Source organism: Mirounga leonina, unplaced genomic scaffold (assembly GCF_011800145.1).
Source record: "Mirounga leonina isolate KUSES-001 unplaced genomic scaffold, KU_Mleo_1.0 Mir_151, whole genome shotgun sequence".
NCBI classification, from domain to species: Eukaryota; Metazoa; Chordata; class Mammalia; order Carnivora; family Phocidae; genus Mirounga; species Mirounga leonina.
In genome coordinates this window covers 53,243,569-53,271,279 of record NW_023270377.1, presented here as the reverse complement: position 1 = coordinate 53,271,279, position 27,711 = coordinate 53,243,569, and the positions used below count along the sequence as shown (strand labels likewise).

Below are 27,711 nucleotides of genomic sequence, written 5' to 3'. Positions count from 1 at the left end.
TTTCTTGATAATTTTAACAGAGTTAAGCTGTTATTTTGGGGGTTTTTTGTTAAGTTTTGAGAATAAATTTATCCATGAGAATCAAATCTGTGCTTTAAAAAATTGTTGAATATATTTAACACAGTAATTCAAATATTTGCTTTAAAGAACCTATTGACATGGGCCTTTTTGAGCTCGATTTACTTGATCTTATCTGTGATAATTTCTGTGATTTGTGAGGTCATACTCCCCAACCCCAGAATTTCACAAAAAACAACCAACCACACAGTTTGAGGTGCAGATAGCTTGCTTTATTTTGTTGTTACTATGTCTCAAGGAGGTCCAACAATTGTAACTAACAATTGAATTTATAACTGCATGAAAGGAACTACATCAAATTGACATTTTGGGCAGTTAGTAATGGTGTAGTTGTTTTTAATTTAACGACAGCTTTATTTTGTTGTTCTTTTTTTTTTTTTTTGCTGTGGCTCATCGCTTAGTTGCCCGTTTCTCAGGTTTAAATTTGAATTTAGAGCTACCACACGAAGGCGTTGGCTGCACCCCAGAACCTCCAAGAGTTGACACCGCTCTGGCATAGGAATACTTGAATAGCTTGGTGAAATGAAGGGATGGCCAGGCGATGTTACTTTTCCAAGCTATCCCCGCACTCTCTATGGTCAGAGACAGTGTAGAAGGAGCGAACAGAGTGTTGGCCGTTACACTCTGCTCTGGTAATATTTAAGTCATGATAATTTAGAGTGTGACATCATCAGAGAAAATGTAAGACGTTAAAGTGTTGCTTACAGGAGGGTAAATGTAAACATCACCAATGCCTTACATTTCTGATTCAATAGGTATTGGTGCACATGTCCGGTTACATGCATGGCATCATCTTTTAGGTGGATAGGACTTCTTCAATGGGGAATTGCTCAACCCACTGAGGCATACTTAGACATCAACATTATGTTGAGGCACAAAGATTAAGTGTTGAGCAGGGTATTCGTTCTGTAAGAAACTTTCTCCTACCAACGGTTAGTTTCAAAAGTTACATTGTAAAATGTCATAAAATAAATGGTACAAAACTTTATAACCGTTAATCCGGCTATATACAGTATGTACATGTCACTAGAAAATGTATAATATTCTTAGGTCAACAATTATGAAAGATCGAAATGCCTAATTTTGAACTTTGACTCATTTAGGCTGATACAAAACTACTTTTTCTTTTGGAATATTTACAGATCAGAAAGATTAGTCCATGTGAATCATTTGTGAAGGGTTAAGAAGGAGTATGAGTATGAGGACCACAGGCCCTCTTACATGGATCGAATATTTATATTCACAGTGGCAGAGTCAGATCCAAATTCATTCCCTAAGCTCAGGGTATAAAGTCCACCATCTTGTTTCTGTACGTCCATGATGATCAGAGTTGTCAGGTCATCTGTGTTTTCAATGTGGAATCTCCCGTGTTGTTCTTGGGTTTGAATTTTTCTTCCACCACGGGACCATATTATTTCTGGAGTAGGCTCACCCGTAAAGGCACAGGCTACTGTTAAAACTTTGCCCTCATCAATGCTGATGTCAGAGGGAAGAGCTTCAATTTTAGGTGGAATTCCTTTATAGAACAACAACAAAAACGTTTTAGGATCGCTGAAAACATGATTTGCTTTCTACTAAATTACATGAACTAAAGACTCTACCGTGCTACTAGGCTTGTCTACCTCTACCAGTAATTTTTTATTGCTCACCTCTTACGCCTGCTTTAAGCATTCTACTAGTTGAGCTTTCCAGTTGTGTCATGCTAGATTTTCCCATAAAACTGCTGGAACTCATTTCTGCAAAGGACTCTTGCATGGAGGACATGCTTTGGGCAGACATGCTTGCAAATTTCATTTCAGTCATGCTGCTGGCACTGCTGCTGCTGAAACTGCTGAAGGAGGCCTCCTGCTTAGAGGCAGACATTTGGACTGACTGAGACGAGAAGCTTCCTTGCAAGCTTGTGTCACCACTTGTCCTCAATACTACCTCTCTGGGAGGTTCTTCAACTAGAGCTGTGGAGCATAGCAGATACACGGTGAACATCAATGACCTCTGGTTAATTGGGGACATCTGGCAATGACTTCCAGAGATGGAAAACTCACACACACACACACACACACACACACACACACACACACGTAACCCAAACAATTTGCTGTGAAAGCATAAGCAAATACATACATTTGTCAAGAGCTAGCTCAATGTCTCCAGGAAACGAATCTTTAGATTTCTATCATTACATTACATGCAGGTGCTAGAATAACTAGGGGAAAAATGATTAGTCCTATAGAAAATCACAGAGTTATTGTGCATTCTGGAAAAAAAAATATAACCGGGCACTTGGTAGCTTGGCTTAGAAAGTTAATTTGTCCACATATCTGTTTAGCTGCAAAGAAAATTTGACCGTAAGGATGAATTCACACAGGAGGCCTGTGCCTGTTACACATGGAATTTAATGAGGCTCCTCAGAGTTGGCTGTGCTGAAGACAAAGGGGAAAAAATACATAAAGGCCTTAAGCATGTGAGGAAAATGGGAAAGATATACTTACAAAGGACTGTTAAGGAAGCGGTAGCTGAACACTGGCCACGGAAATTCTTGGCCTTAACTGTGTACTTCCCACTGTCCCTTACTGAGGCATTTCGGATTTCAAGAGAATATACGTTTCTGGAGCGACTTACACTGATATTTGAAGAAACAGAAATCTAAAATGTAAGGAGGGGGAAGAAGTGTTTCTTTGAGCTCTTCAGGAATAGATGTGGCATTTTAAATTTTCTTCAATGGTATATTCAGAATTAAACTTACCGGCAAGTTGTTTTTAAACCATTCGATTTCTGGGGATGGCTCACCACTGACTTCACAAGAAAAGCTAACATTTTGTCCTTCGTTAATATTTTGAGATCTGGGCTGTGAGATGAAGGCTGGAGCATCGGAGAGTTCTTTGCTCAGGGTCAGATCATACTGACATTTGATGAGCCCTTGGCTGGTTTGGCCTATGCAGGTGAGGATCCCTTCGTCTTTGTGACTGGCCTGCTTGATGGTTAGGGTCTGATCGCTGCCCGAGACACCGTATCTGTACTCCTCAGAGTTAGTGAGCTCTACGCCATTCAGTACCCATTTCACATCCGTGGCACCAGCAATGTTGGCTTTTAAGGTCACCTTCTGACCATCACTTATGCTCATCTGAGTAGAAAATGCTTTGATCTCCGCATGCGTTCTGATTTCTTCTGATGCCTTTGATGTTTTAGTGATTTCCTCATGGACAATGGATTTTTCCAGAGAGGTTGCTCCTGATTTCTTGACTTTTTCAGAAATCTGAACCTTTGAAGCTTCCTCCTTGAGGGCTAACTTTTCTTGAGATTTTACCTCTGATTTTTTCATTTCTTCAGAAATTAGGGCTTTTGGGGAAATTTCCTCTTGGACAACCGCCTTCTCTTGAGATTTCACCTCTGATATTTTCATTTCTTCAGAAATTAGCGCTTTTTGGGAAATTTCCTCTTGGACAGCTGCCTTCTTTTGTGACGTAATTTCAGAGGTCTTTTGTGTAGACACTTTCTGTGCCTCAGTGTCTTTTACAGCTAAAAAAGAAACCTCTGTAAGGCAAACTTAACTGGAAAGAGGCCCCACCCACCCTTTACTCTTATAGATTCTACAAGCGAATAAATGAGACAAAGAAAAGGAACGTTGCCTTTTGTATGCAGTGTAGGTAATATTTAATTCTTTCTCAGCCCTAGTCTTGGAAAATTGTCATGCATGACTTTTGAGATCAGTATAATGATTCTTTAAACTTAATTGAAGACGATTCTTATGACTTGAGAAAGTCTTGAAAAGAACAGTCAAAATATTTAGGATATGTGTGGATTTAGGAACTTTTTGATAAAAAATTGAATTATGTTTTAGAAGATTGAATGAAAGCAGCCTAATTTTAATTGGAAAAGTAATCTAGCTCTTTTACTAACTGCATTGCTTGGGAAAATTAGCAAGAGTGAAGGTTTATGGAAGCAGTACCATTTTGTATATTCGCCTGACTTCATTCCTAAATATTCCTGGCAACAGGGGCTGCCTCTTTGGAATCTTATATACCACCATGTATAATTAGGCACTTGATAAGTGCTTTTTATGCTAATATTATGCTTTCTTTAAATATGTGTATTTCTATATTTGTGTACAAATGGTATTCTGGAATTTGGAAAACAGTTTTACTTTAATACTTTTGTGTGTGTGTGTGTGTGTATAAGGGAGAGTGTTTAGAAAACTTAATAGCATTTTCTTTTTTTTTTTTTAAGATTTATTTATTTATTTGAGAGTGTGAGAGAGAGAGAGAGTACATGAGAGGGGGGAGGGTCAGAGGGAGAAGCAGGCTCCCCACTGAGCAGGGAGCCCGATGCGGGACTCGATCCAGGGACTCCAGGATCATGACCTGAGCTGAAGGCAGTCACTTAATCAACTGAGCCACCCAGGCGCCCCTTAATATAATTTTCTGAAAAACATTGGTAAAAACAAAAGCCAACCTACCTTTTATAGTTAATTTGCAGCTAGAGGACACAGATCCAGCTGAATTTGTTACTGTGCAAGTATAAAGCCCACTGTCAGAAGTATCAGTCTTAAGAACTTCTAAGAAGAAAACTCCTTTGTCTTCAGAGAGTTTGTATTTACTTCCTTGTGTAACAGCCTGTAGAATGCAAGTGATTTGAGTTTTAAAAAGTAAGTTAAGTTTAAACATTTTTGGGGAGACAGGGAGGAGGGAAGGGGTTAGATTTTTAGGAGATAAAATTGAGAGACGTTTAAGACCTGGTTACCTTTCCATCCTTTGTCCAGATGATGGTCGGCTGGGGTTCTCCAGTAGCTTTAACCGCGAACTTAGCGACGCTGTCTGCAGAAGCTGTTGTATCCTGCAGCCCAGTAACGATGGCTGGTTTTGAGGAAATTGGTTCAGGAGCTTTTGGTTCAGTTTTCTTGGTTTCTGTCGACTCAGCAGTTTTCTGAGCCGCTTTCTTAGTTTCTGATGTCCTTGACACCTGTTCATGGATACTCTTAAAGGCTTGTCCCATAAAGTGGAAGTTCGTTTTTGAAGTTCCACCTTCGCTAGATATCTCACAGATGTATTCTCCACTGTCAGATTCTGTGAGGTTATGGATTTTGAGCTCATAGGTACCATCTGCTGAATAATGAAACTGGAAATGCCCATTTTCCTTCAGTTTCTTGCCATCTTTATACCAGGTGACCTCTTTTGCGCATAATACACTACTTTCGACTGCACAGGTCAGCTTCACAATATCTTTAGAAGCTTCTGCTTTCAGGGACTGAGTTATCTTGGGTGGGACAGAGACTGGCAGCTGCTGAACCTTCTCTGTTGGTGTGGGTTTTGTCTCTGTGGGTGATAAGGCTTTTGGGTGGGAAGTGACCGGTTCCGGGGATTTCACTCGTTTTGGAGACTTAACGGCTTCTGGAGATTTCACTCGAGCCTCTGGGGATTTGACTCTCGGTGGTGACGTCACAGCCTTTTCAGGAACCCTGGCCTTCTGAACAGTCAGAGTGAACTGAGCTTCTTGCCTCCCTTCACTGTTTTCTACCACCACGCTGTAGTTGCCTTCATCAGAAGCCTGGACCGAAGAGATCTTGAAGGTTGATTTGTACTTTGTGGTGGTCACTTGGTGGCGGGCAGAAGAACTTATCACTTGGCCGCCACGCAGCCAGATCACAGTGGGTACTGGCTCCCCATCTGTGTCGCAAGAAAACCTCGCAGACTCACCTTCATACACAGTGATAGACCTTGGCTTCGTCAGAATTCTTGCTCCCACCAAAGTCGTCTTGATCTTTCTCTGTGTGGTTTTTCCTTCCAGTGACTTTTGTTCCACTGCAGCACTTTGCATTTCCGCGGATGCGTGGTGTTCATATGCCGAGAGACTTTCCCTTGTCTCTGTCATCTGTGACTTCATTTCCCTGACCGAAGAAGACGCTTCCATCTCAGACATTTTCTTGAATGACGAAACAGCGTATTCCTCTGTTCTTGTCAGCTCAGGGAAAACAGATGGGGGCACTTGTTCGTCTCTGCGCCTGGAAGCATAGGTAGTGTAATCCCCGCCTGTTACATCCAAGGTCGCGTAGTCCGAGGCCTCACCTTTGTAGTTGGTGCACACGGCGCGGTATGTTCCGCTGTCCTCAGCTTGGCAGTCCAGAATTTCTAGGGTTAATACCCCGCTCATGTTGGTATAATGAATCTTACTGCTTTCCTGGAGTTCGACACCATTGTGGTACCATTTAACCTCAGTGGTTGGCTTAGACTGAACGTTTAAGATAAAATGCGTATTTTGGCCACATGGTACTCTGTGGGAGCGCATTCTCAGTGTGATTCGAGGGGCATGGTCCAGCGTAAAAGGCTGCTGACTCAAAACTTCATACATCCTTTCTGATGTCTTCTGAGTCTTTAAAGCAGCTTTCATGGACTCGTACCTGGAAAAGATATCAAATCTGGCAGACCTCTCAAATCTCGAGAGTGATCTCTCACTAGACACAGGGCTAGGGGAACGAGGGCGAGTTCTCTCTGGAGTAGGGGACCTTCTCTCTGTGTCATCTTCATATTCCTCCTCTGGAGGTCGGCGTGGCCGGATTAGCTCGGACACTGGCCTCATTAACTCGATATAGGTTGGAGACAGGGAACGCCGCCGCCTCAGCAGCCTAGACACTGATGAGGAGGAGGACTCTCTTTGAGCATGTTTTGAGGAGGCCTCTCGCTGAGCGTGTTTTGAGATTTCATATTCCTCCTCAATTTCGGTTATTTCTGTCACTTCTCTCTGTCGCCTTGATTTCTTTCTAGACTTTTCTTCCTTTGACATGTGGTCAAGCTCACTTCTGTATGCTGAGAGTCGCTGGGTGCTAGTGACTGGACGAAGCAACTCTTCATCCTCTTTCTCAGCCATGATCCTCTGCCGTTGTTTTGGCTGCCTGTACGAGGCCCGGGCGTGCCGTTCCCGCAGTTCCACATAACTTGTGCTAGTCTCAGCCCTCGTGGGGATGTGGTAGGTTGAATATCTGAAGTCTTTTCTTGTTTCCTCCGCCTTGACGTGAGCTTGTGGTGAAGAGTAACGCAGACTAGAAAGCTCAAAACGTGGAGGGCTTCGGCTTGGCGGTGAAGCTGAGAAACCCAATTCAAGCTCTTCTTCAAGATGCAGCCTCTCTTCCTCTGTTCTTTTCATTGCCAAGTAGTCGTCAATGGGAAGGAGTAATTCTTCATCTGACATGTCACCAAGAGAACGTCTTCTAGGTCTGTAATAAAAGTCATAATCAGGAGAAGGTGTACGGCGGCGGGCTGGTCTCACCATTTCAAGATCATCTTGGGAGAGTTTGGGAATACGCCATTTAGGTCTGTATTGATCTGTAATGCGTGGAAGAGGCATCACATAGAACTGTTCCCATCTTGAAAGGCGGATGCGCTTGGGTCTTTTCTGTACAACTCTGTCAATTTTCCCAGGCATTTCAAATTGATCACGTATCTTTTTGTACCATTTCATGTCGGACATAGGCACAAATTGCTTAATGCGTTGGTCTTCTTCTATGGTAGTCTGTTTGTACTTGCGTGGTTCTGGTACCTCATAAGGCATACGGAGTTTTCTCTCTTCCTTCTTTTCTTCCGTCTCAAGACGGAATTCCCCTTTTACAGTCTTGGTGCTTACAGCTGGTTTGTAAAGGATGGCAGCTTCTCTCAGAGCCTCTTGGGCTACCTGTGTCAGTGGTACCGTTTCAGTTCCAGAAAGAATTTCAGCCATCCTTAGTGTCTTGTCAATTTGCTTTTGGACGTGTCGTTCACGCTCCTCCGTAGTCTTGAATTCATGCTTGACGTACTTTAAGCGTTCCACTTGAAGGTGAGCCTGGCAGCTGGTGGATCCAGCTGTGTTTGTGGCGGTGACCCTATAGTAACCTGTGTCTTCAGGCAAAGTGTCCCTGATGTGCAAAGCATAATAATCCAGGCCTTCATGGATAATTTCAATGTTAGGCCCCAGGGACAATGGCTGGCCATCTTTCTCCCATTTTAATGTTGGTGGGGGGATGCCAGACACTCTGATTTCAAAGCAGACACTTTGGCCTTCTTGGCATTCTGCGTTTGCCAGCAGCCGTTTGAACATGGGTCTTAAGGTTGTATCTGTTGGCGGTGGGTGTGGGGTTACAGTCAGTTTTGCTTTACAGCTGTCCTCACCATATTTGTTCCTTGCCACAACCGTATATTCAGCATCATCATCTATAGTTACGCTGTTGATTGTTAACTGGTAAAGACCCTTGTCAGATTCAAATGTGTACTTTGTATCATCAACACCTGGTTTGATTTTCTGACCTGATTTATACCATGTTACACGAGGCTCTGGGTGAACAGTTATAGTTACTCCAAATCGGACCTTTTCACCCACATAAGCTGTCTTGTTATAGAGAGGCAACGTAAATTCTGGTGGCCTTTCCAGGAGTCTCATCGTGTCAGTTCTGCGCTTAATTTTCTTCATGGTTCTACGGCAGTAATAGTCGTAAGTCTCTCTCACACCTTTAACAAATAGTTCTGCATAAGAACTATCTTCACCATAGTCATTGACTACTTTGCATCTGTAGGTGCCATCATCAAATTTGGTAATGTCTTTGATGTACATGGTGGCCACTCCATCTTCATAGGTGATTTCATATTTCTCACTGTTCTCCAGCTGTCTGACTCCAAAGTACCAGGTCACTTGGGTAGACTGATCATAATTTTCAATTTTGCATACATATTTGGCATAGCCTCCTTCTTCGCCAACTGCATGCATTATCTGCCCAGAAACTGGGCCAATTTCAATGGATGCTACTTTAACTTTAGCAACACTCACTCCCTTCTGAGATCGAATTGCACCACCGCAAGAGATCCGGGCCGCTGACACAACCATGTTGAGGTCTTTCTTGATCAGTGTGTGGTAGTAACGCCGGTGTTTTAATGTTCTGATAACTTTAGTACTGACTCTTTCTATCTTCTGCTTCAGCCATGGATGCTGGAGTGCCTCGGATGCTGTCATGCGAGATTTTCTCTCTTTCACTAACAGCCGGTCAACAAAATCCATGGCTTCAAGGCTAATCTCTCTGAATGCTTCTTCATCGAAAGTATATTCAGCATTCATGATGTTCTCAATTATCTGTTGGTTGGTTTCAGCCAGGAATGGATTGGTACCACTTAACAGCACATACACCAGTGTTCCAAGTGACCACATGTCTGTGGCGGTGCTGACAACGTCATGCTGGTGGACTTCAGGTGCATAGTATTCGGGGGCAGTGAACAGAAGCCTAAAGTTGTCCCCTGGCTTCAGCTGACGGGCTTGACCAAATTCTATGATTTTAATGGTGGAGCTCCTTCTTGTTTGGTAAATGATATTTTCTGGTCTAATGTCAAAGTGTCCAATATTGTGACTATGTAAGAACTCAAGTGCTTCGCAGACCTGGCGAACATAACTTACAATTTCTCTTTCATTAAGTTCAAAAGCACTTGTGTTAATGCGCTCAAATATATCGAGTCCTGATATGAACTCAAAGATCATAACTAATTCTTCCATGCTCTCAAATGATTCATGGAGGTATAAGATGTTTCTGTGCCTGGCAATGTTTAGAATGGAAATTTCCTTCTTTACCAAAACCTGATCAGTCCCCTTGACTTTAACAAATTTGGCCATGTAAGTCTTCTTTGAGGATGTTTCAACGCAACGGTGGACAATTCCAAACTGACCACGCCCAAGATCTTCAGCAATCATATATTTCTCATACAGTTCCTTAGTTGACGAATGAGATGCTTTAGTCATGGAAACTTCCCTGGTTTCGTCTACCTCTTCATCGTAATTCATGGCTCTGGTCTTGTCTTCTTTGGTTATGGTTGGTTCTGAAGGCTCAGAAGGTTTGCTCAGGCCAAATTTATTTTCAGCTATTACACGGAACTGGTAGCTTGTTTTTCCAAATAAGTTGATCACGGTATAACGTGTTTCTCGGGCCTGTCCTACACGGAGCCATCTTTCTGCAGTAGTTGCACATTTTTCAACAATGTAGTTGGTGATTTTGCTGCCACCATCAGAAGCTGGCTCAGTCCATGTTAAGTTGACAGAATCTCGTGATATGTCACTAACTTTGACTCCTCTGGGTGGGTCAGGAACATCCGCCACATCCAGTTCAACAGTCTTCTGATCAATTCCAAATCTGTTTTTAGCACAGACCACATAGAAACCAGCATCTTTTCTCTCTACTCCATTGGGGAAAACGAGTGATGTGAAAGATCTTGTGACAATAACTTGGTAGTGGCCATTATTGTCGATGAGATCTTGTCCTTTCTGCCAGGTGATCACAGGATCTGGTTTGCCACTGAAAGGGATCTTGATGCTGACCACCTCACCTCGGAGAGCATGAACTGCCCCCATGCCTTCAAGAGTTTTAGGCAAGTGTATCTTAGCTGGAACTGTAGCAGAATAAAAGAAGAAAGAATGTAATTTAGCAATACCCAACACTATTTAAGTGCAACGACCGCCCCCAACCCTAATTAACAATATGTCATCTAGCACCAAACTGATTTTTATAGATTTGAGGTATTTACCTTCTACTTCCAAGGAGGCAGTGCCAGACACAGATCCCCCTTGGTTGGTAGCTCTGACTTGGTAAACTGTGGCATCATCATCTGTGACACTTGCAATGATGAGCTGGTGGTAGCCACCCTTAAACTCTTGAATCCTGTACTTTAATCCATCTGCAATGATTTCTTTGCCTTGTCTGTACCATTTCACAATAGGTTTCGGATGACCAGTCACTTTGCAGACCAAAGTAGCATTGCTCTGATATCTGACATTTAGATTTCTCAGTTCCTCTTTAAAGTGTGGTGCCTGAATCGGGACATCAGATTTGGGAGTGGCAGGTTCTGATATTTCACTCCATTCACTTTCCCCACCTAGATTTTCACATTTCACACGGAACTCATATTCAAGACCTTCAATAAGGTTTTGCACTGAAAAGACAGTTTCTCGAATTTCTTCTGTTGTCACAGCAATCCATTTATTCTGCTTCTTCTCACGTTTCTCAAGGTAGTAATTTCTAATCTTTGCACCTCCATCACTGGCAGGTGGCTTCCAAGCCACAACACAAGAATCTTTTGTGAGAGCAGTGATAGTTGGTTTGCCAGGAGCACCTGGCTTTCCTGTTTCAAAGAAACAAGAAAGATTTGAGTCATGAGGTGAAACAAGCAGCTTTATTAAAAGCTTAGTTTTTTAAAAGAAAATCTTACGAACCCAAAGTTCTAAGAACAGCTATTCCAGAAAAATGAAATGGGTCACTTTATGCTAAGAAACTTATCAAAACACAAAGTTCATTTTTAAAGAAGAACAGGGTTTATATTTGCCCTTGTAGATTGCAAAAGTTCAATTTTAGTGAGCCAAAACGCACTTGTACTTTATTTGAATCTTGGCTATTTTCTTTCAAAAGTTATTTCTGTTAATAAGAGTTTTATGTAAGGATGGAATTTTGCCATAGGAAGACTGTAGAGGTTGTACTCACCAAAAGGACTCTTAATGATCACAACTGAGGCAACCTCCAGAGGCTCACTGATGCCAAAAGTGTTCTGGGCTGAAACCCGGAAGTAATAGCCAGCATTTTCTGTGAGGTTTACAATTCTGCAGGTTGTCACTGAGATGGCTGAAGACACCAATTGCCATTCAGCCCCTTCCTTGGCCTCACATTTCTCCACCACATAGTTGGTGATCCAGGAGCCTCCATCATCTGCAGGTGGCTTCCAACTGATCACTGCAGAGTTCTTCAATAGAGCTTCTATCACAATTGGTCCTATGGGTTTGTCTGGTTTATCTGTTGTGAGAAAATACAATGATAGTGGTTTTCTTTGTAGTATGTCGCCTGAGATCTCTTTTTTCTTGAAAAATTAAAAAAACACTAAAAACTAAAATAAAATACCTTGTATTTCCACATCAAGGATGGCATCAACTGTTCCGAAGATATTGCTGAGCTGAACTTTGTATTTCCCAGCATGAGTCTTACGTTGGACATTCTTCATGACAAGATGAGTATAGTGCTCAGTGTTTTCAATAGTAATGTTTTCTGAGTTTTGCAAAAGTTTCTGGCCATAGAACCAAGTGATGGAAGGTACTGGACGACCAATGTACATGACATGAAGTCGAAGTGTCGAACCCACAGCACCATAATATTTCTCTTTCAGTGGGTAACCAGGATGGAACTGTGGTGTTGCTTGCAGGAGAAGCTTACTACTGGTTTCTACTTCTCCAACCTCATTAGTAGCTATGCAGGTATAAACACCTTCATCTTCTTGTTCCTCTGTCATTACTGTTAGCGTATGTGTGCGTCCATCTGAAGACATTTTGTACTTCCGGCTTTGTACCAGCTCCTTACCAAATCGGTACCATTTAATGTCAGGAAGAGGCCTTCCAACAATCTGGCATGACAGTTGAGCAGCTTCGCCCAACTTGGTGGTAACATCCTTCATTTCTTTGCGCACTCCTGGAGCCTCTCCAGCTGAAGGAGATGAAAGATAATAGTAATGCATTATTATTACTACTGAATCTGTAATCCTCTGTCCTTGTATATCAGGAATGGATTTATCCTTTTGACTAACTCTATTAGATACCATGATTTACACATGAGTCTAGTTCTTAACAATGTCATAGCACTTTTCCTGGGGCCCTATGGAAAATAGGGATTCAGTGAGCCACATCGTCACATTATTATGTAGAGTGACTTTTCTCTTTACAATTGGGAGACATCAGTAATGTTTAGGGGTTTGGGGAAATATGAATTCTCTCTATAAATCTGTAGAGAGAATCTTTGCCTTAGGTTCACTGAAGTGGGGTACATTTGTTGACCATATAAGTCTTATTAGGAAGCATTAAAAAAAAAAAAATCCCAAACCATTGCATTTGAAGGAGAAATGGCTCTAAGAAGGTGCTCAGGTCACTGCACCTAACATCTACTGAGTTATGTGCTTGGAATGACTTCCTATAGAACATAGCAGCTATTTCCTGTGTGTGTATATGCCAAAGTGAGTTCACTCTTCCCAAACACTTGCTCTCCAGTAAGGTTTTCTGTATGTCTACTTAATAAAAAGGAAGAATTAGCCTCAATACGTTGCTTAGTTTGTAGGTCATAAGCAGAGAACTAGTGGCTACTTACATGTTAGTTTAGTCTTTATAGACATAGCAGTTCTTCGAGGTCTGCTAAGCCCGGTCTCATTCTCAGCAAAAACCCTGAATTCATATTCAGTGGCTTCCAGCAAACCCCCTATTGTGAATTGTCTGTCCTTGATGCGGTCCTTATTGCTCTTCTTCCAGGCACTGTCTCCAGACTGCCTATATTCAACCCAGTATCCAAGGATTTCTTTGCCACCGTCACATTCAGGTTTCTCCCACTGTAGAGTGACACTATCTTTGGATATTGAAAGAATCTCAACTTCTCCAGGTTGGCTTGGTTTATCTGAAATATTTTTAAAACAATTGAAAAGGGAATCAGCTTTACTGCTGAAATAAAAGAGAAAGACCAAAGATGGCTTGCCTTTTTGGTTTGAACCCCTTTAGAAACTCTCCTTACCAAATGGATCTTTGCAAACAACTGGTTCAGAAGCAGGGCTGGTCTCACTTAGGCCAACATCATTCTGTGCGATGATGCGGAACTGATACTCTGCATCAGGAACAAGCCCAGTGACAGTGTACATTGTGGTTGTTATCTGAGTCTTGTTGTGCCTGACCCACTTGTCAGTTGATGTCTCCTTGCGTTCAATGTAGTAGCCTGTGACTCGAGAACCACCATCGTCTTTGGGCCGGGACCAAGACAGGCTGACAGAACTCTTGGTCACATCAAGCACTTCTGGAGGATTGCTTGGAGGCTCCGGAGGATCTGTGGATATAAAGTAGAAAATGTGTGTTAAGAGTACAGTCCCATATCTTGTAAGCTGATGGCTTTCATTTCAAAATGAAAGAGTACTGGAAGAATTTGTACAGTGTGGTGGTTGGAAGAGTACTTACTCAGTGGTGTTTTTGGTATGACTGGTTCTTCAGATTTTAAGGGTTTGCTTATGCCAAACTGGTTTTCAGCTGAAACACGGAAATGGTATTCCACATTCTCTTTGAGGCCTTTTACCACCAGAGATGTACCTCGGACTCTGGAATCAATTGTATACCAGGCGGCTTTAGACACTTCTCGTCTCTCAAGAATATAGCCTAAGATGTCAGCACCACCATCATCGGCAGGGGGTCTCCAACTGACCCTTACAGAGCGAGCTTGTATGTCGTCATATTCAAGTGGCCCTTCAGGAGGGTTGGGATTTCCTATCACCCTGACTTTGATGTAGACAGCCTTCTTGCCACACTTGTTTTCCAGAACCAGGTCATAAGTGCCAGAATCATCCCTGTCTGCTTCTTTGATTACAAGCTCAGTGTGTGTTTCAGAGGTTGCAATCATGGCATGCTTACTAACATCTTGGCCTTCCTTGGTCCATTTACATATTGGGAATGGTTTTCCTTTGATTGGTATGGTAAGTCTGATGACTCCACCTTGTCTTACAAAGATACCTTCTTGGTATCTTTCATCAAGTTCATAATCAGGATATTCTGGGAAAAAAGAGCCAGTTACAATTAGCATTTTTTGGGCAGTGGAGGGGGGGGGATGGTAAGAAATAAATCTTAAGGCAATTATTAGCAGAAAATAAGCGATCATATGTCTTACCAAGCATTTCAGTGACTTTGACTGTTCCTGGTACCTCAGCAGGCTCCCCAGGTCCACCAGCATTACAAGCTAGGACACGGAATCTGTATTCAGTGCCCTGAGGTAGATGTGTTAGGGTATACTCCCGAATCTTGGTTGGGGTGGTGTTACATTTGGTCCATTCATGTTGATCTACTTTTTGCATTTCAATCAAGTAGCCTGTGACTTTAGATCCTCCTTCATCTTCTGGAACACTCCAGGCCAGGGAGACTGATGTCCTTGTTGTATCAGTAACTCTTGGGTTTTGTGGCTTTCCTGGAGGAGCTGGGGTTAAGAATAAGACGACAAGATATTGTTGCTGCAAAGCTAAAACTCGGCTCTGCCACCTAACATGCAATGAGTTGTGTAAACATGGACTGTTAGCATTAGAATATAGTTTTTTTTTAATTTTATTCATTTTTATCAGTTAAAAATACTTAAAGCTCTTGGCTTTTTCCTTTGTCTTAAATGTGCTTTGTTTATGAACACTACTACCATCTTACATTTATCATCAGATTTTAAAGTGCTTTCAGAAATATTAACTTATTCAAAGAATTAAACACTGATGTAGGGCATGTATTATAAGTCCCATTTTAAAGAATGGGCAATAGATTCAAGAGGAGAATAGAAAAAGTTACTTGCCCAAAGCTGCTAGGGGCTGGAGTGGGGAGGGTATCCACAAATGAACTTTTGGGGCTGATGGAAGAATTCTGTATTTTGACTGTGGTGGTGCTTATACAACAGGACCTTTTCAAAACTTAGAATTACATATTTCAGAAGGATAAATTCTTCTACATTTAAATTATACCTCAAAAAATTGACCTATACACAATGTATTTACCAATTGGATCCATGGCAACGATGGGTTTGGAAGGACGACTTGGTTTCCCAGTCCCTCTCACATTAATGGCTGTGACACGGTGTTCATATTCTAAGCCTTCAATAAGGCCAGTGGAACGGTACCGTGTCATTGTCACTGGTACTTTATTTACACGGACCCATCGATCTGCTCTCACTTCTTTGCGCTCTATAATATATCCAGTCACTTGGGAGCCACCATCGTTTTCTGGTGGGTACCAAGTCAGTGTCATGCCATCACGGGAGACATCAAATATTTGTAATGTTTCTGGAGGTCCAGGAATACCTGCAGTAAGACAGAGGTAAACACATTATGGCAATGAGAATACATTAAAATAAAGACACATTTCTGTAAGTATGTCTTAGCTTTTTAAATAGCATGTAAGACTTGTGACTATTTTTCCAATTTTTGTACTTTTCTTGAGATTCCTCATTTTCTTCAATTTTATAAACATTTATTAAGCATGCATTCTGTATTTTTTTCTCATTATAACCTAGCCAGTCCCTCCTGTCTCCATCCCTCCTTTTCTCCTTCCTCTTTTTCATTAAAAAAAAAAAAAATTAACCATGTTGAAAACCTCCAGGAAAATTTAGAAACCTTAGAAAGACCCTGGGGACCTCTTTTTCCTTAGGACATAGTAAAAACAGATTCCCTTCTGTTCACGTTCAGAATCAGGTGGGGAGAATGGTGGCCTGAAAGGTCCAAGGACTTACTGATGCTGCTGCGACATTCTATGACCTCAGACTGCGAGTAAGAGCCAATCCCGAAGCGGTTTGTTGCAGCCACGCGGAACACATACTCATTTCCTTCAGTGAGTCTGGTAAACTTAAAAGTCTGTCTAGTCACTGATTCAGACACTGGCAGCCATCCTGGACGATGGGCATCACGCTGTTCTACCACATAACCGCTCAATGGAGCGCCACCATCCAATTCAGGTGGTTCCCAGGAAATGGTAATTGAAGTAGCATCAATTTCATCAATCTTAATAGGCCCAGTTGGAGGACCAGGCTTGTCTATGAAAGAGAAAGAAATCCGGGAAATTAATTTTCACTTCAGATCACAATTGGGTGACTGAACATCAACAACTTGCATACATGTGTCTTTGTCACACATCCTTACCAAGAATGATAACTTTGATGGTCTCTGAAGTAGTTCCAGTTACATTCTTCAATTCAAGTGTATATTCTCCGGTATCTCTGATAGTGGTTTCACGGATGGTTAATTTAGCTACTTTAGTGTGAGTTTCAACTGTGACACGCTCTGATTCTCTTAGTTTAGAACCAGCAAAGAACCAGGAAGCAGCAGGAGGTGGACGACCGGCGATGGGTATCACGAGCTCCACTGGTCTGCCAGCTGGGACATGAATGGTCTTCTGAGGCATTGTAGAAAGATCAATTGTTGGCAACACTAGGAGAAAGAAAGTAGCCCTTTAATTCTTAAGCATTGTTTCTATGACGAGGTATCACGAATTCAGAATGTTTTCTTTACTTCACTATTATTGATGTTTTTGGTGATGTGGTACATACCTCTGAGGTCTTGTACAGTCACGGCTGTGATGATCTCTCTTGGTTCTGACACGCCTTTCTCATTTTGTGCCCTTACTCTGAATAGGTACTGTTCGCCTTCGTTTAAGGAAGTAACAGTGTGCTCTAGGACGGTGGGTTTTAAGGTGACAACCTTCATCCATCTCTCAGTGCCAGCTTTGCAGGCCTCAAGAACATATCCAGTGAGTCGGCTACCACCATCATAGAGTGGTTTTTCCCAGGCCAGAGTGACAGTTGATTTGGTGACATCGACCACTTCTAGCTTTGTAGGCACCAGAGGTACTTCTGAGACCAGAACTGCATCAGATGTTTCACAGGGTTCCCCAATGCCATAAATGTTTTCTGGCAACACTCGGAAATAGTACATGGTTCCTTCTACAAGTCCGGAAATTCGGTAAAGTGTCTTGCTGCATTTGGTAGTTACTGTTTTGAATGCTCTCATGGCAGCTTCACGCTTCTCAATAATGTAATTGTTGACAGGAGCTCCACCATCAATTGTGGGAATTTCCCAGGTAATGGTCACAGAATCTCTTGATACTTCTTTAACTCTCACTGAAGGACAGGGACCAGGAGTATCTAAAAAAAAAAAAAATAGAATGTAAGATTCATACTTATTTGCCGATTGCTTGATAGCTTTTTGTTTTGTGTCTTCCAAGAACACGTATTCACCATGGTTTCTCTCTAGAGAGGTGATCCTAGGTCAAGGGGTATTTTTTTCTAAGAGATCTACTCACAGTATAGTCAATTTTAAGACCAATACTTACCGTATACTTTAACAAGGACTGTTGCTGATTTCTTGCCAGATTGATTTTCGGCTTCAATAGTGTATTTTCCAGCATCGTACCGGTTAACTTTGTCCACAATAAGTAAAGAGTAACTGTCAGTGGTGTCAATAATTGCCCTGTTTGCAAGGTCAATGCCCTTCTTGCTCCATGTGATGACGGGAGGTGGTCTTCCAGATACAGACACCATCAGGCGCAATGAGGCCCCAGCTCTGATGGTCACAGTCTTCTTTAAGTCATCTGCAAGCTCTAGGTCTGGTATTTCTGGAAAGTAAATGTCAAAACTTAATTCACGGACAGGTGTGGTGAGAAAATAATTCACCTAAAAGCTTATATTATAAATACCTAGTCTTTCCACGGGCTCAATTTCAGCAGTTGACTCACTGTATTCACTCATACCCTTCGCATTCACAGCAGCAACCCTGAAGGAGTATTTCTGGCCCATTTTAAGGTCTGGCACAGTGAATTCAGTATTTCTTATTGTGGCATTGGTATGCACTCGGTACCAGTGATCAGTATCCTTCTCTTGCATTTCAAGAACATATCCCATGATGTCAATGCCACCATCATACATGGGCTTGGTCCATGCCAAACTAATGCTGGACTTGGTGGTATCCACAATTCTTGGAGCAGAAGGTGGTCCAGGGGTATCTGTGGAATTTAAAAAGGGGGATTCAGACATTATACAAATAAGGAAGCTTTGAAGTTTATATTTTTGGTTTTTAAGACTCACAAGGACATTGTTCTTCTTGCCTCCCCCCCCCCCCCAGTATTTCAAAAGGTCTTTTAATAAGGTTTGGGGGGGAAAAACCCTGTGATTTATTAAACTCAATATTTTAAAAGGTCTTTTTATAGTGTAGTAAAGGATTAAAATTTAAAAAAAGGATTCATTGAAGATGTATCCTTATGGGCCATAAGAAATACAAGTTACCCTATGATCGCTGCATCTTAACCCACAAGTATGTAGTCACCTTCCCTTTCTTATTCTCCCTCCCCCAGAAAAGTAAGGCATTTTTGTTCTTTGTCCACACTCACCAAGATAATCTGTGTAACTGGGTTCCTCTGATATTATAGGACAGTGCTGTATGCTATATCATTATCAACATCATTATTATTTTATTTTAAAAATTACATTTCTTTAGAAAGATAGATGGTTTTTTCCTGCTACTTTGGCTAGCTATGTTGGATTCTTCTAGCCCAGCTCATTGCTTAAAATACCTGTTCTCAGGGACTTTTCCTTAGTTGCTCAGCTTTCACAGGATTAATATCACTTGTCACCTCTATGTTTCTAATGAGTACAGGAAGTGGTTTCTTCTTCTTCCCCTATTCAGTCACAATGGTATATTCTTTTTAGTCATTGGGCTCAAACTCTGTACAAGGATTTGCCACTTATTTTTGAAGCTCTTGTGACAATAATTTTGTTAGGCACTTATTAGAATACTAACCTTTATGCTCTTCTTAAAAGAGACATTTTTTTCTTTTTAGTAATTATTATCACTACACAATATTTATAAAATCTCTTTCATATTGGTAGGAAAATAATTTTTTCACAGACTGGAAAATACTGTGATAATTTTTAGCAATGTAACTGCTAACTTATCAACAAGTATGGTTGAAATGTTCTGGCTTAGCTGTATTTAAGATCCCTCTAATAAGCATATACTTTTCGAGATCATTCATAAATTCCAGAGGTTCTTGGAAATGGTATATTGGAAAATTATTTGTAACATGGTTTTGATGGTTTATGTGTGATTCTTGGAACTCACATGATGGTTCTCGGCATGAGATAAAGTTGGAAGCTTCGCTGGGTTCACTGTTACCAGCAGCATTCACCGCGGTGACCCGGAACTGGTAATCACAACCTTCCATGAGGCCAGTCACCTTCAGCCTGGTATCATATACCACATAGTCTTTGTTGACACGTGTCCAGCGCAAACTCTTTTTCTCACGTTTGTCTACTAGGTAGTTGTTGATCTCATTACCACCATCAGATTCAGGTTTTGTCCATTGAATGATGATATGCTCTTTGCCGGCCCCAACTTCTTCAGGTATGCCCGGTTGTGATGGAATAGCTATTTATATTTTTATGAAAATGAGGATGGTCAGAATTACACAAAATCACTATTGATAGGAATGCCCCCCTCTCCCCTGATTCCATTATATTTAACTACCAAGTTGTTTCAAAGTGTTCATACTCACTGAATGAGTTTCTGGCTACAATTGGCTCTGATTCAACAGGCACACCAGGGCCATATTTGTTCACTGCCCGCACTCGGAATATGTATTCATTGTTCTTAATGAGTCTGGTAACTACGTAGGACAGGGTTGGGCATTCGCCTTCGACGATCACCCAGTTGAGCCTGCTAGTCTCTCGTCTTTCCACGATGTAGTGAGTTATTTCTGCCCCTCCATCTTCCTGAGGAAGGCTCCAGGCTAAAGTGCACTTTTCCTCTGTTATTCTGCTGATGGTGAGCTTTCCACATGGGCCAGGGGAATCTGAAACAGGTGTCAATGGCAAGTAATGATTCAGATCTTTTTTTTTCTCCACACTTGAAAATTCTATAAGAAATAAAAGAACATTTGACATGCTTACCAAGAACTTTGACCATGACGGACACGGCCTTGGTCCCACTGGCATTCTTCACTGTTAACGTGTATTTTCCACTGTCACTTCTGTCACAGAACTTGATCACAGCAGTTGCTCGTTTGCCTGTATACTGCAAAGAGACTTTTTCACAGAGATCTAGTTCCTTGTCCCCTTTGGTCCAGATAATTTTGGGTTCAGGTTTGCCACCAACTGCAGCATCAAGGACAAGATCCGAGCCTGCTCTGATGGTAACCAGATCACCCTGTAATCTGGCATCCAATTCAGCTTTGGGTGGAGCTGTCATAGGCAAAATGGATGTGAATAAATATATGACAGTTTATTTTCACAAAATGGTAATCATTTAAAAGGAGTACATTGATAATTATTATTTATTTATTTTACCATATTCATCTCTGCAAGTGACAGGGCCTGTAGATTCTGATCCTTTGCTAATGACTCCTGCTGCATTCTTAGCCAACACACGGAATTCGTAAGTGTCTCCTTCACTGAGAGCAGTCACAGTGAAGAAATTGTCAGATACAATGGTATAGTTGCACTTTAGCCAGCGACCGTCTCCAACCTCACTGACCGGCTTACGCTCTACGATGTAGCCCACAACCTTGCTGCCACCGTCATACACTGGGGCAGACCAAATCAGCGACACTGTTGATCTTGTGACATCTGTTACCTCTGGTCTTCCTGGTGCATCTGGAAGGGATGCAAAAGTCAAGTTAAAAAAATACAACTCTGAATTCTAGTGTCAATAATGATGATGGTGATGATGATAATAAACAAATATACCCATTCAGTTTTAATACATACCAACTGGGTTTTGAGCCATCATAGGTCTTGAAGCTTCACTGGCTTTGCTAACACCTGCAGCATTGAGTGCATATGTTCTGAACTGGTATTCTAGTCCTTCTACCAAGCCACTCACTTTGTAGTTGCACTCTAAGCATGGCACTTTGTTTTCTTTCGCCCAAAGAATGGTGTTACGTTCTTTCTTCTCAACCCAGTAGCCAATGATTTTACTGCCACCATCATGGTAAGGTTCTTCCCAACGAATAGACATGGCATTGGCAGACACGTGGTAAACTTCAGGTCTGGTAGGAGCACTTGGAGGGACTAAATATAAACAAAGGTATCAAATATGAATACAGTTTTATAAAATTCAAGGGAAATACTTAATAATGGAGTTTGAAATATTTTTATTTTTCTTACCGAATGGATGCTCAGCAATTATTGGTGCTGATTCTAGAGGCTTGCTGACACCAAATCTGTTCTCCGAACTGACACGGAAAGAATATTCCATGTATTTTGTGAGATGAGTGACTTTAATCTGAGTGCGCTTGACACTGGAATTGACCAGCTGCCAAGCTGTTGTGCCTGATTCACGCTTTTCAACTATGTAATTAGTAATGTCAGTACCTCCATCATCTTTAGGTTCAGCCCATGACAGGACACATGATTCAGCTGAGACAGATGAGACCTCAATGGGGCCAGTTACTGGACCTGGCCTTCCAATGACCACAACTGTGATGGTAAATGTTTTAACACCAGCTGTGTTTTCCAGGGTCAAGAAGTATCTTCCAGAGTCACCTCTCATGCTATCCTTTACAGACAGGGTGGTTCTGTCTTTTGTTGTTGTGATACTCACTCGATCTGTCTCCTTAAGTCTCATTTCTTCAAGCTTCCATGTTACTTTGGGAGCAGGACGACCAGTGATTGGGACATCAATGGTAAATGTGCTTCCTGCTTTGCAAGTTATGAGCTGATTAGTAATTCCAGTGAGATCAGCAGTGGGCTCAATTTGAGGCTCCTTGATGATGACAGAGGAGAAGGCTTCCCTGGGTTCACTGTAGCCAGCATCATTCTTGGCCTTCACACGGAATTCATATTCAGTGTTCTCAACCAGGCACTCAACTGTGAAAGTCAGCTGTTTGGTACGACCAGCCTCAACCCAGAAGTCCGATCCCTTTTGTCTCATTTCGAGAAGGTAGCCAGTGATCCGGCTGCCTCCATCATGGTCAGGTTTAAGCCAAGCTAAGACTGCAGAGGATTTGCTTGTGTCAATGATATCAAGTCTCTTAGGGGGAGCAGGCTGTTCTGTGGCTACGATTGGTTCTGGCATTTCATAGGGTTCACCCACACCATACTCATTTTCTGCAGAAACACGGAAATAGTATGGAACGCCTTCTGCCAGGTCACTGACCTTGAGGATCTGACGAGTGCATTTTTCACTGATAGCCTGCCAGCTACGACGACTTGCTTCTCGTTTTTCTACCACATAATGATGGATTCGGGCACCACCATCAAGGATAGGAGCATCCCACATCAGTGTAACAGTTCCGCGGGTTACATCCTTGAAAGTGATCGGGCCAGGTGGGCCTGGAGTGTCTAGCACCTTTACAGTGAATGTGATTGATTTACTACCACTGTTGTTTTCTACGGTAAGGGTGTATTTCCCTGCATCATTTCTGTTGCAGTTTTCCACAGTGAGGGTGCTGAAAGAGTCTGTTGTGTGGATATCAGCCCGAATGCTAAGGTTGGAGTCAGGTTTGGTCCACACAGCTGTAGGAGTAGGTCTACCCTGGTAGGCAATGAAGAGGCGAATACTGGCCCCAGCTCTAACAATATGGGTCTGCTTGAAGTTTGCATCGATATCTAACTCAGGAGCTGCTAATCGGTCAACTGCTTTAATTGTGCCAGTCACTTCACTGCTCTCTCCTTTTCCAGCACCATTGATAGCACTAACCCGGAATTTGTATTCTTCACCTGCTTGTAGATCAGTGACTGTATATCTTGTTTTCACACATGCCTCTGCATTTACCTTGTGCCAGTCTCCTAAGTCAGCTTTGCACATTTCAATAATATATCCAATTATTTCCATGCCACCATCAAACACTGGCTTAGACCATTCTAAGCTCACAGTTGTCTTGGATGTGTCTGTCACTTTGACCACAGTGGGAGCACTTGGTGGGCTGACCGGCTCTCTACATTTGATTAGTCTTGAGATACCACTTGCAGGTCCTACTCCTGCAGCATTTTCAGCCATGACATGGAATTCATACTCATTACCCTCTATTAGACCAGTGACTTTGAATCTTGTCTCAGAGATTGGTCTTTTGCTGATCACTTTTACCCATCGTGTGCTTTTCTTTTCTCTCCTTTCAAGGATATATTGTTGAATTTCATTGCCACCATCTGATTCTGGCCTTGCCCATGTCAGGGTAATGCTATTGCCTGTTACATTACTAGGTTCTGGAGTGCCAGGGGCATCGGGAACAGCTGTAAAATGAAGACAAGTTAGACATGTTGGTTGGAAGTTAATCTTACAACATAGTACCACTTGGTAAATACAGATACTTACTGTATTGTATTTGAGCAACCACTGGGTCAGAATCAAGTGGCCTCCCAACACCAAACTTGTTAACTGCAGAAACACGAAATTGGTATTCATTGCCAGTTATTAGTTTAGTGGCAGTATAGCTGTGGGCTTGACAATTATCCTCAATTAGTGCCCAAGCAAGTCTGCTGGTTTCCCGTTTTTCAATGATGTAGTGAGTGACGGGAGCACAGCCGTCATTGAGAGGAGCATCCCACCACAGGGTCATCTTCTCGCCAGTAATACTGGTGAATCTTATTGGCCCAACTACTTTTCCTGGTGTATCTATAAGAAAAAGGTTCCAGAGTTAGTTTATTTTTCCTTGCCCCTTAAAAATGTAGTCAGGCATGTCTCTAACCCAAGTCCTGTAAATTGTAAAATTAAGAAGTTATTTCAGAAGTACCTTGTACTTTCACTGTAATTTCTGCTTTTGAGGAGCCAGATGCACTTTTGGCTTCCACACTATATACACCACGATGGTCTCGGGTAGCATCTCTAACAAAAAGGCTGGTGGATCCTAGGACATCAGTTATTTCCATATTCATCTTCTTTTCAATTTCTATTCCATCTTTAAACCAAGTTACTCGAGGTACTGGCCGTCCCTGCACCAAAGCTTTAATCCTAAGGCTCTCTCCAGACTTAATAATGAGACCATCAAAGTACTCAGGGGCAAACTCTACAGTTGGTGGAACTATAAAAGAAATAGAAATACTATGAGTTAGTTTGGCTAAATAAAAACATAAGCATGTTTTACATTAGCACCATGTCCTAAAGCTTGGAAGGGTAATGTTTATCCTGTGTTACCAAAGGCTATTGTGAAAGCAGGATTGATAATTGAGAATTTAGATTATGGGGCTGAACATCTGCATGCTATCAGGTTATCCCCTTTTTATGTCTGTCATGTTATTAATCTTGCATTGCCATTTGTAAGAAGAAAACATTTATAGATCATTTACTTCCTAAAGCTGTTGTATATTCAAACAAGTTCCTGTAAGAGGTCATCAACTGCACTCAAGCAAGCTGATGACTGTACCATTGGGTGTATGTTGTATTTTACTAACTTCAGTAAAGCTGGATAGTTATTCTTGAGAGTGTTTTTCTTTATTATAAATGACTGGAATTACAAAACTAAAAACCTCATTCCCATTTGCATGCTATTTATATGGGAACAGAGTGAGGCAATAACCATGGTAAAAAGAATTGATGCCAATTAGCTTCTTTTCTTCTTTTTATCTGAAAGGTAGAAAATCTAATTCATCCACATAACAACCCTGAGTAATCTGTATGAAATGATGTTCCTGCTCCCCTTTTACAGACCAGGGGCCTAAAGGATCTTTAAAAAAATGTGAATGCCTTTAGGCATATTTGGAGATCAGTTGTAAATGCTTACCATTTTCGTCTCTTGTCATGATAATGCCAGAAGACTGCGAGGGCGGACTTACAGTACCAACGGCGTTTCTTGCAATTATTCTGAACTCATATCGATCCCCAGGACTAAGTCCCGTGACTGTGTACTGACATTCACTGACATCAGTAAAGTTGCATCTGATCCAGCGATCACTCCCTTGCCGTTTCTCAATGCTATAGGCCACAATCTTACTGCCTCCATCACGCAATGGTGGGTTCCATTTAAGTGTGATGGTTTCCCGGGTGACGTCAATGTAGTCAGGAGTGCCAGGTGGGTCTAAAAAATTATATGGAAATTAACAGTATCATTTCTGTAATCCATTTCTGTCATCAGCTCATTCACAGTGGAAGGAAAAAATGAATAAATCCCCTGAGCTCATTTTAATTTCAATTTTTTTTTTTTGTAGCTAAGCTTTAAAAAGAACTTTAAATTACTTTATTAGACTGACTTAAAATCATCCCCTTTGCTTTACTTGACCAGCTCTCTAGTGGACAGAAGATAGGTGAGAAGGTGATATGTGGAAGAAAAGCTGTGTTTGATTTACTTGTTAGTAAGATATTCAGTTGCTGAATTAAATATATTCAAATAATACTCAGTTACTTACCTACTGGAGAAACAGCTAAAGTAAATTTGCTTGGGTCACTGGGCGAGCTTAGGCCAGCAGAATTTTCAGCATATACACGGAACTGGTAATCTAGGCCTTCCATTAGTCCAGTAGCTCTATATTCTCTTCCGGATATTGGTGATGTATTAATTCTTTGCCAGAGGATGCTATTTCTTTCTTTCTTTTCAACGTGGAATCCAGTAACTTCTGAACCACCATCGTAAACTGGAGCATCCCAAGTTAGTGACATGCCATCAGAAGTCACGTTGTATACAACTGGCTTTCCTGGGGGGCCAGGAACCCTGAACTGGTGTTTTGCCACAATAATGTTTGAGACAAGTGGCTGGCTGACTCCGTATCTATTTTCTGCCCTAACCCTAAACTGGTATTCAGCATCTTTGACTAGATTAGGAACTTTGAAAGTTGTCCTGGCAACACTTGAACACACCATCTTCCAATTAGTTTGTGAAGCTTCCCGCTTCTCAATGCTGTAACCGGTAATTTCTCCTCCTCCATCATCTTCAGGCACGTCCCATGACATGATGACACTGTCAGCCTTGATTTCATCAAATCGAATGGGCCCTTTGGGCTTTGATGGTGGGCCAAGTGTGATGATTGTAATGGGATAGGAGTTTCTACAAACTGCATTATCGAGAATAAGGGTGTATTTCCCTCCATTCTCTTTCTTGACATTCTTAATACTCAAAGTAATTTTGTTTTCGGTTTTACTGAAACGAACATACTCGCTTTCTTTCAATGGCAAACCATCTTTCAGCCAACTGATAGATGGTTTGGGTTTTCCTTTATAAGGTAATTCGAGGTGCACATTATGCCCAATTCTCACAGCGACTTTTGCCCCCGGGATATCTGACAGGTCAACTTCAGGTGTAATTACAAGTTCTTTCACTGTAATTGGCCCAATAGTGACAGCATCACTCAGCCCTTTCTCATTTTTGGCAGACACTCTGAATTCCAGGACTGACTGTTCCTTAAGTTGGCTAACTTCAATTTCACAGGTCTTACTTGTGCCAGCATGTGACCATGTTTGTTCACCTTTACCTTTCCTTTCCACAATGTATTCTGTGATGATGCTACCACCATCAAAGTCAGGCTTGGTCCAGCTCAGGGTAACAGAAGTCTTTGTTGAATCTTTCACTGACAGATCACGGATAGGAGCAGGGACTTCAGCAGGCTTCACTGGCTCTGTAGTTTCACAGGGTTCCCCAATTCCAATTTCATTTTCTGCAAGAACTCTGAAGAAGAATGGAGTTTTCTCTGACAAATCTGTTATCTTAAAGGATGTACCAGTACATTTGTGTGACACTGAAGACCATGTTCTCTTGGTGCCATCTCTCTTTTCAATGACATAATTAATTATGGGAGATCCTCCATCAATGAGAGGAGGATCCCAGAACAAAGTGACTGTGCCTCGAGAAACATGTTTCACCTGTAGTTTCTGGCAGGCAGCTGGCGTATCAAGCACTTTAACACTCACAGTCGAAGACTTTGGTTGACCAACACCGTTTTCTATTGTGAGAATATATTTTCCTGTATCATTGCGAGTGACTTGAGGAATCATGAGTAACGAAGATGAATCGGTGTTTTGAATGTTATATCTGGCATCACTGCCGAGATTCTTCTCATCTTTTCTCCATGTTACAGTAGGTGGTGGCCGGCCTTTAAAGGGAATCAACACTTGTACATCTTCACCAGCTTTAGCTATAACAGAGGTTCTGAGAGCCACATCTAGGTCGATCTCTGGTTCCTCTGCAGACATAAAATGGACA

The 27,711-nt window shown here is 41.8% G+C and overlaps 1 protein-coding gene across 11 annotated transcripts in view; it reads right to left on the bottom strand.

The window, feature by feature from the left end:
* Positions 1-268: 268 nt before the first annotated feature.
* TTN (titin) overlaps positions 269-27,711 on the bottom strand; it is a 269,823-nt gene continuing 242,380 nt past the window's right edge. For all 11 annotated transcript variants that reach the window (XM_035007649.1, XM_035007637.1, XM_035007643.1 and 8 more), the window contains 29 exons: positions 25,925-27,691; positions 25,303-25,596; positions 24,316-24,603; positions 23,898-24,197; positions 21,749-23,815; positions 21,350-21,652; positions 20,930-21,235; positions 20,534-20,824; positions 20,140-20,436; positions 19,707-20,012; positions 18,286-18,591; positions 17,923-18,204; positions 17,141-17,734; positions 16,734-17,021; positions 16,328-16,627; positions 15,597-15,899; positions 14,738-15,040; positions 14,038-14,622; positions 13,604-13,909; positions 13,190-13,489; positions 11,960-12,535; positions 11,549-11,854; positions 10,599-11,192; positions 4,816-10,463; positions 4,532-4,688; positions 2,822-3,594; positions 2,568-2,721; positions 1,728-2,030; positions 269-1,594 (listed from right to left, as the gene is read on the bottom strand). In XM_035007649.1, the coding sequence (XP_034863540.1) occupies positions 1,296-1,594; positions 1,728-2,030; positions 2,568-2,721; positions 2,822-3,594; positions 4,532-4,688; positions 4,816-10,463; positions 10,599-11,192; positions 11,549-11,854; positions 11,960-12,535; positions 13,190-13,489; positions 13,604-13,909; positions 14,038-14,622; positions 14,738-15,040; positions 15,597-15,899; positions 16,328-16,627; positions 16,734-17,021; positions 17,141-17,734; positions 17,923-18,204; positions 18,286-18,591; positions 19,707-20,012; positions 20,140-20,436; positions 20,534-20,824; positions 20,930-21,235; positions 21,350-21,652; positions 21,749-23,815; positions 23,898-24,197; positions 24,316-24,603; positions 25,303-25,596; positions 25,925-27,691 (18,596 nt within the window). In that variant the 3' untranslated portion in view covers positions 269-1,295. The remainder of the gene's footprint in view (positions 1,595-1,727; positions 2,031-2,567; positions 2,722-2,821; positions 3,595-4,531; positions 4,689-4,815; positions 10,464-10,598; positions 11,193-11,548; positions 11,855-11,959; positions 12,536-13,189; positions 13,490-13,603; positions 13,910-14,037; positions 14,623-14,737; positions 15,041-15,596; positions 15,900-16,327; positions 16,628-16,733; positions 17,022-17,140; positions 17,735-17,922; positions 18,205-18,285; positions 18,592-19,706; positions 20,013-20,139; positions 20,437-20,533; positions 20,825-20,929; positions 21,236-21,349; positions 21,653-21,748; positions 23,816-23,897; positions 24,198-24,315; positions 24,604-25,302; positions 25,597-25,924; positions 27,692-27,711) is intronic.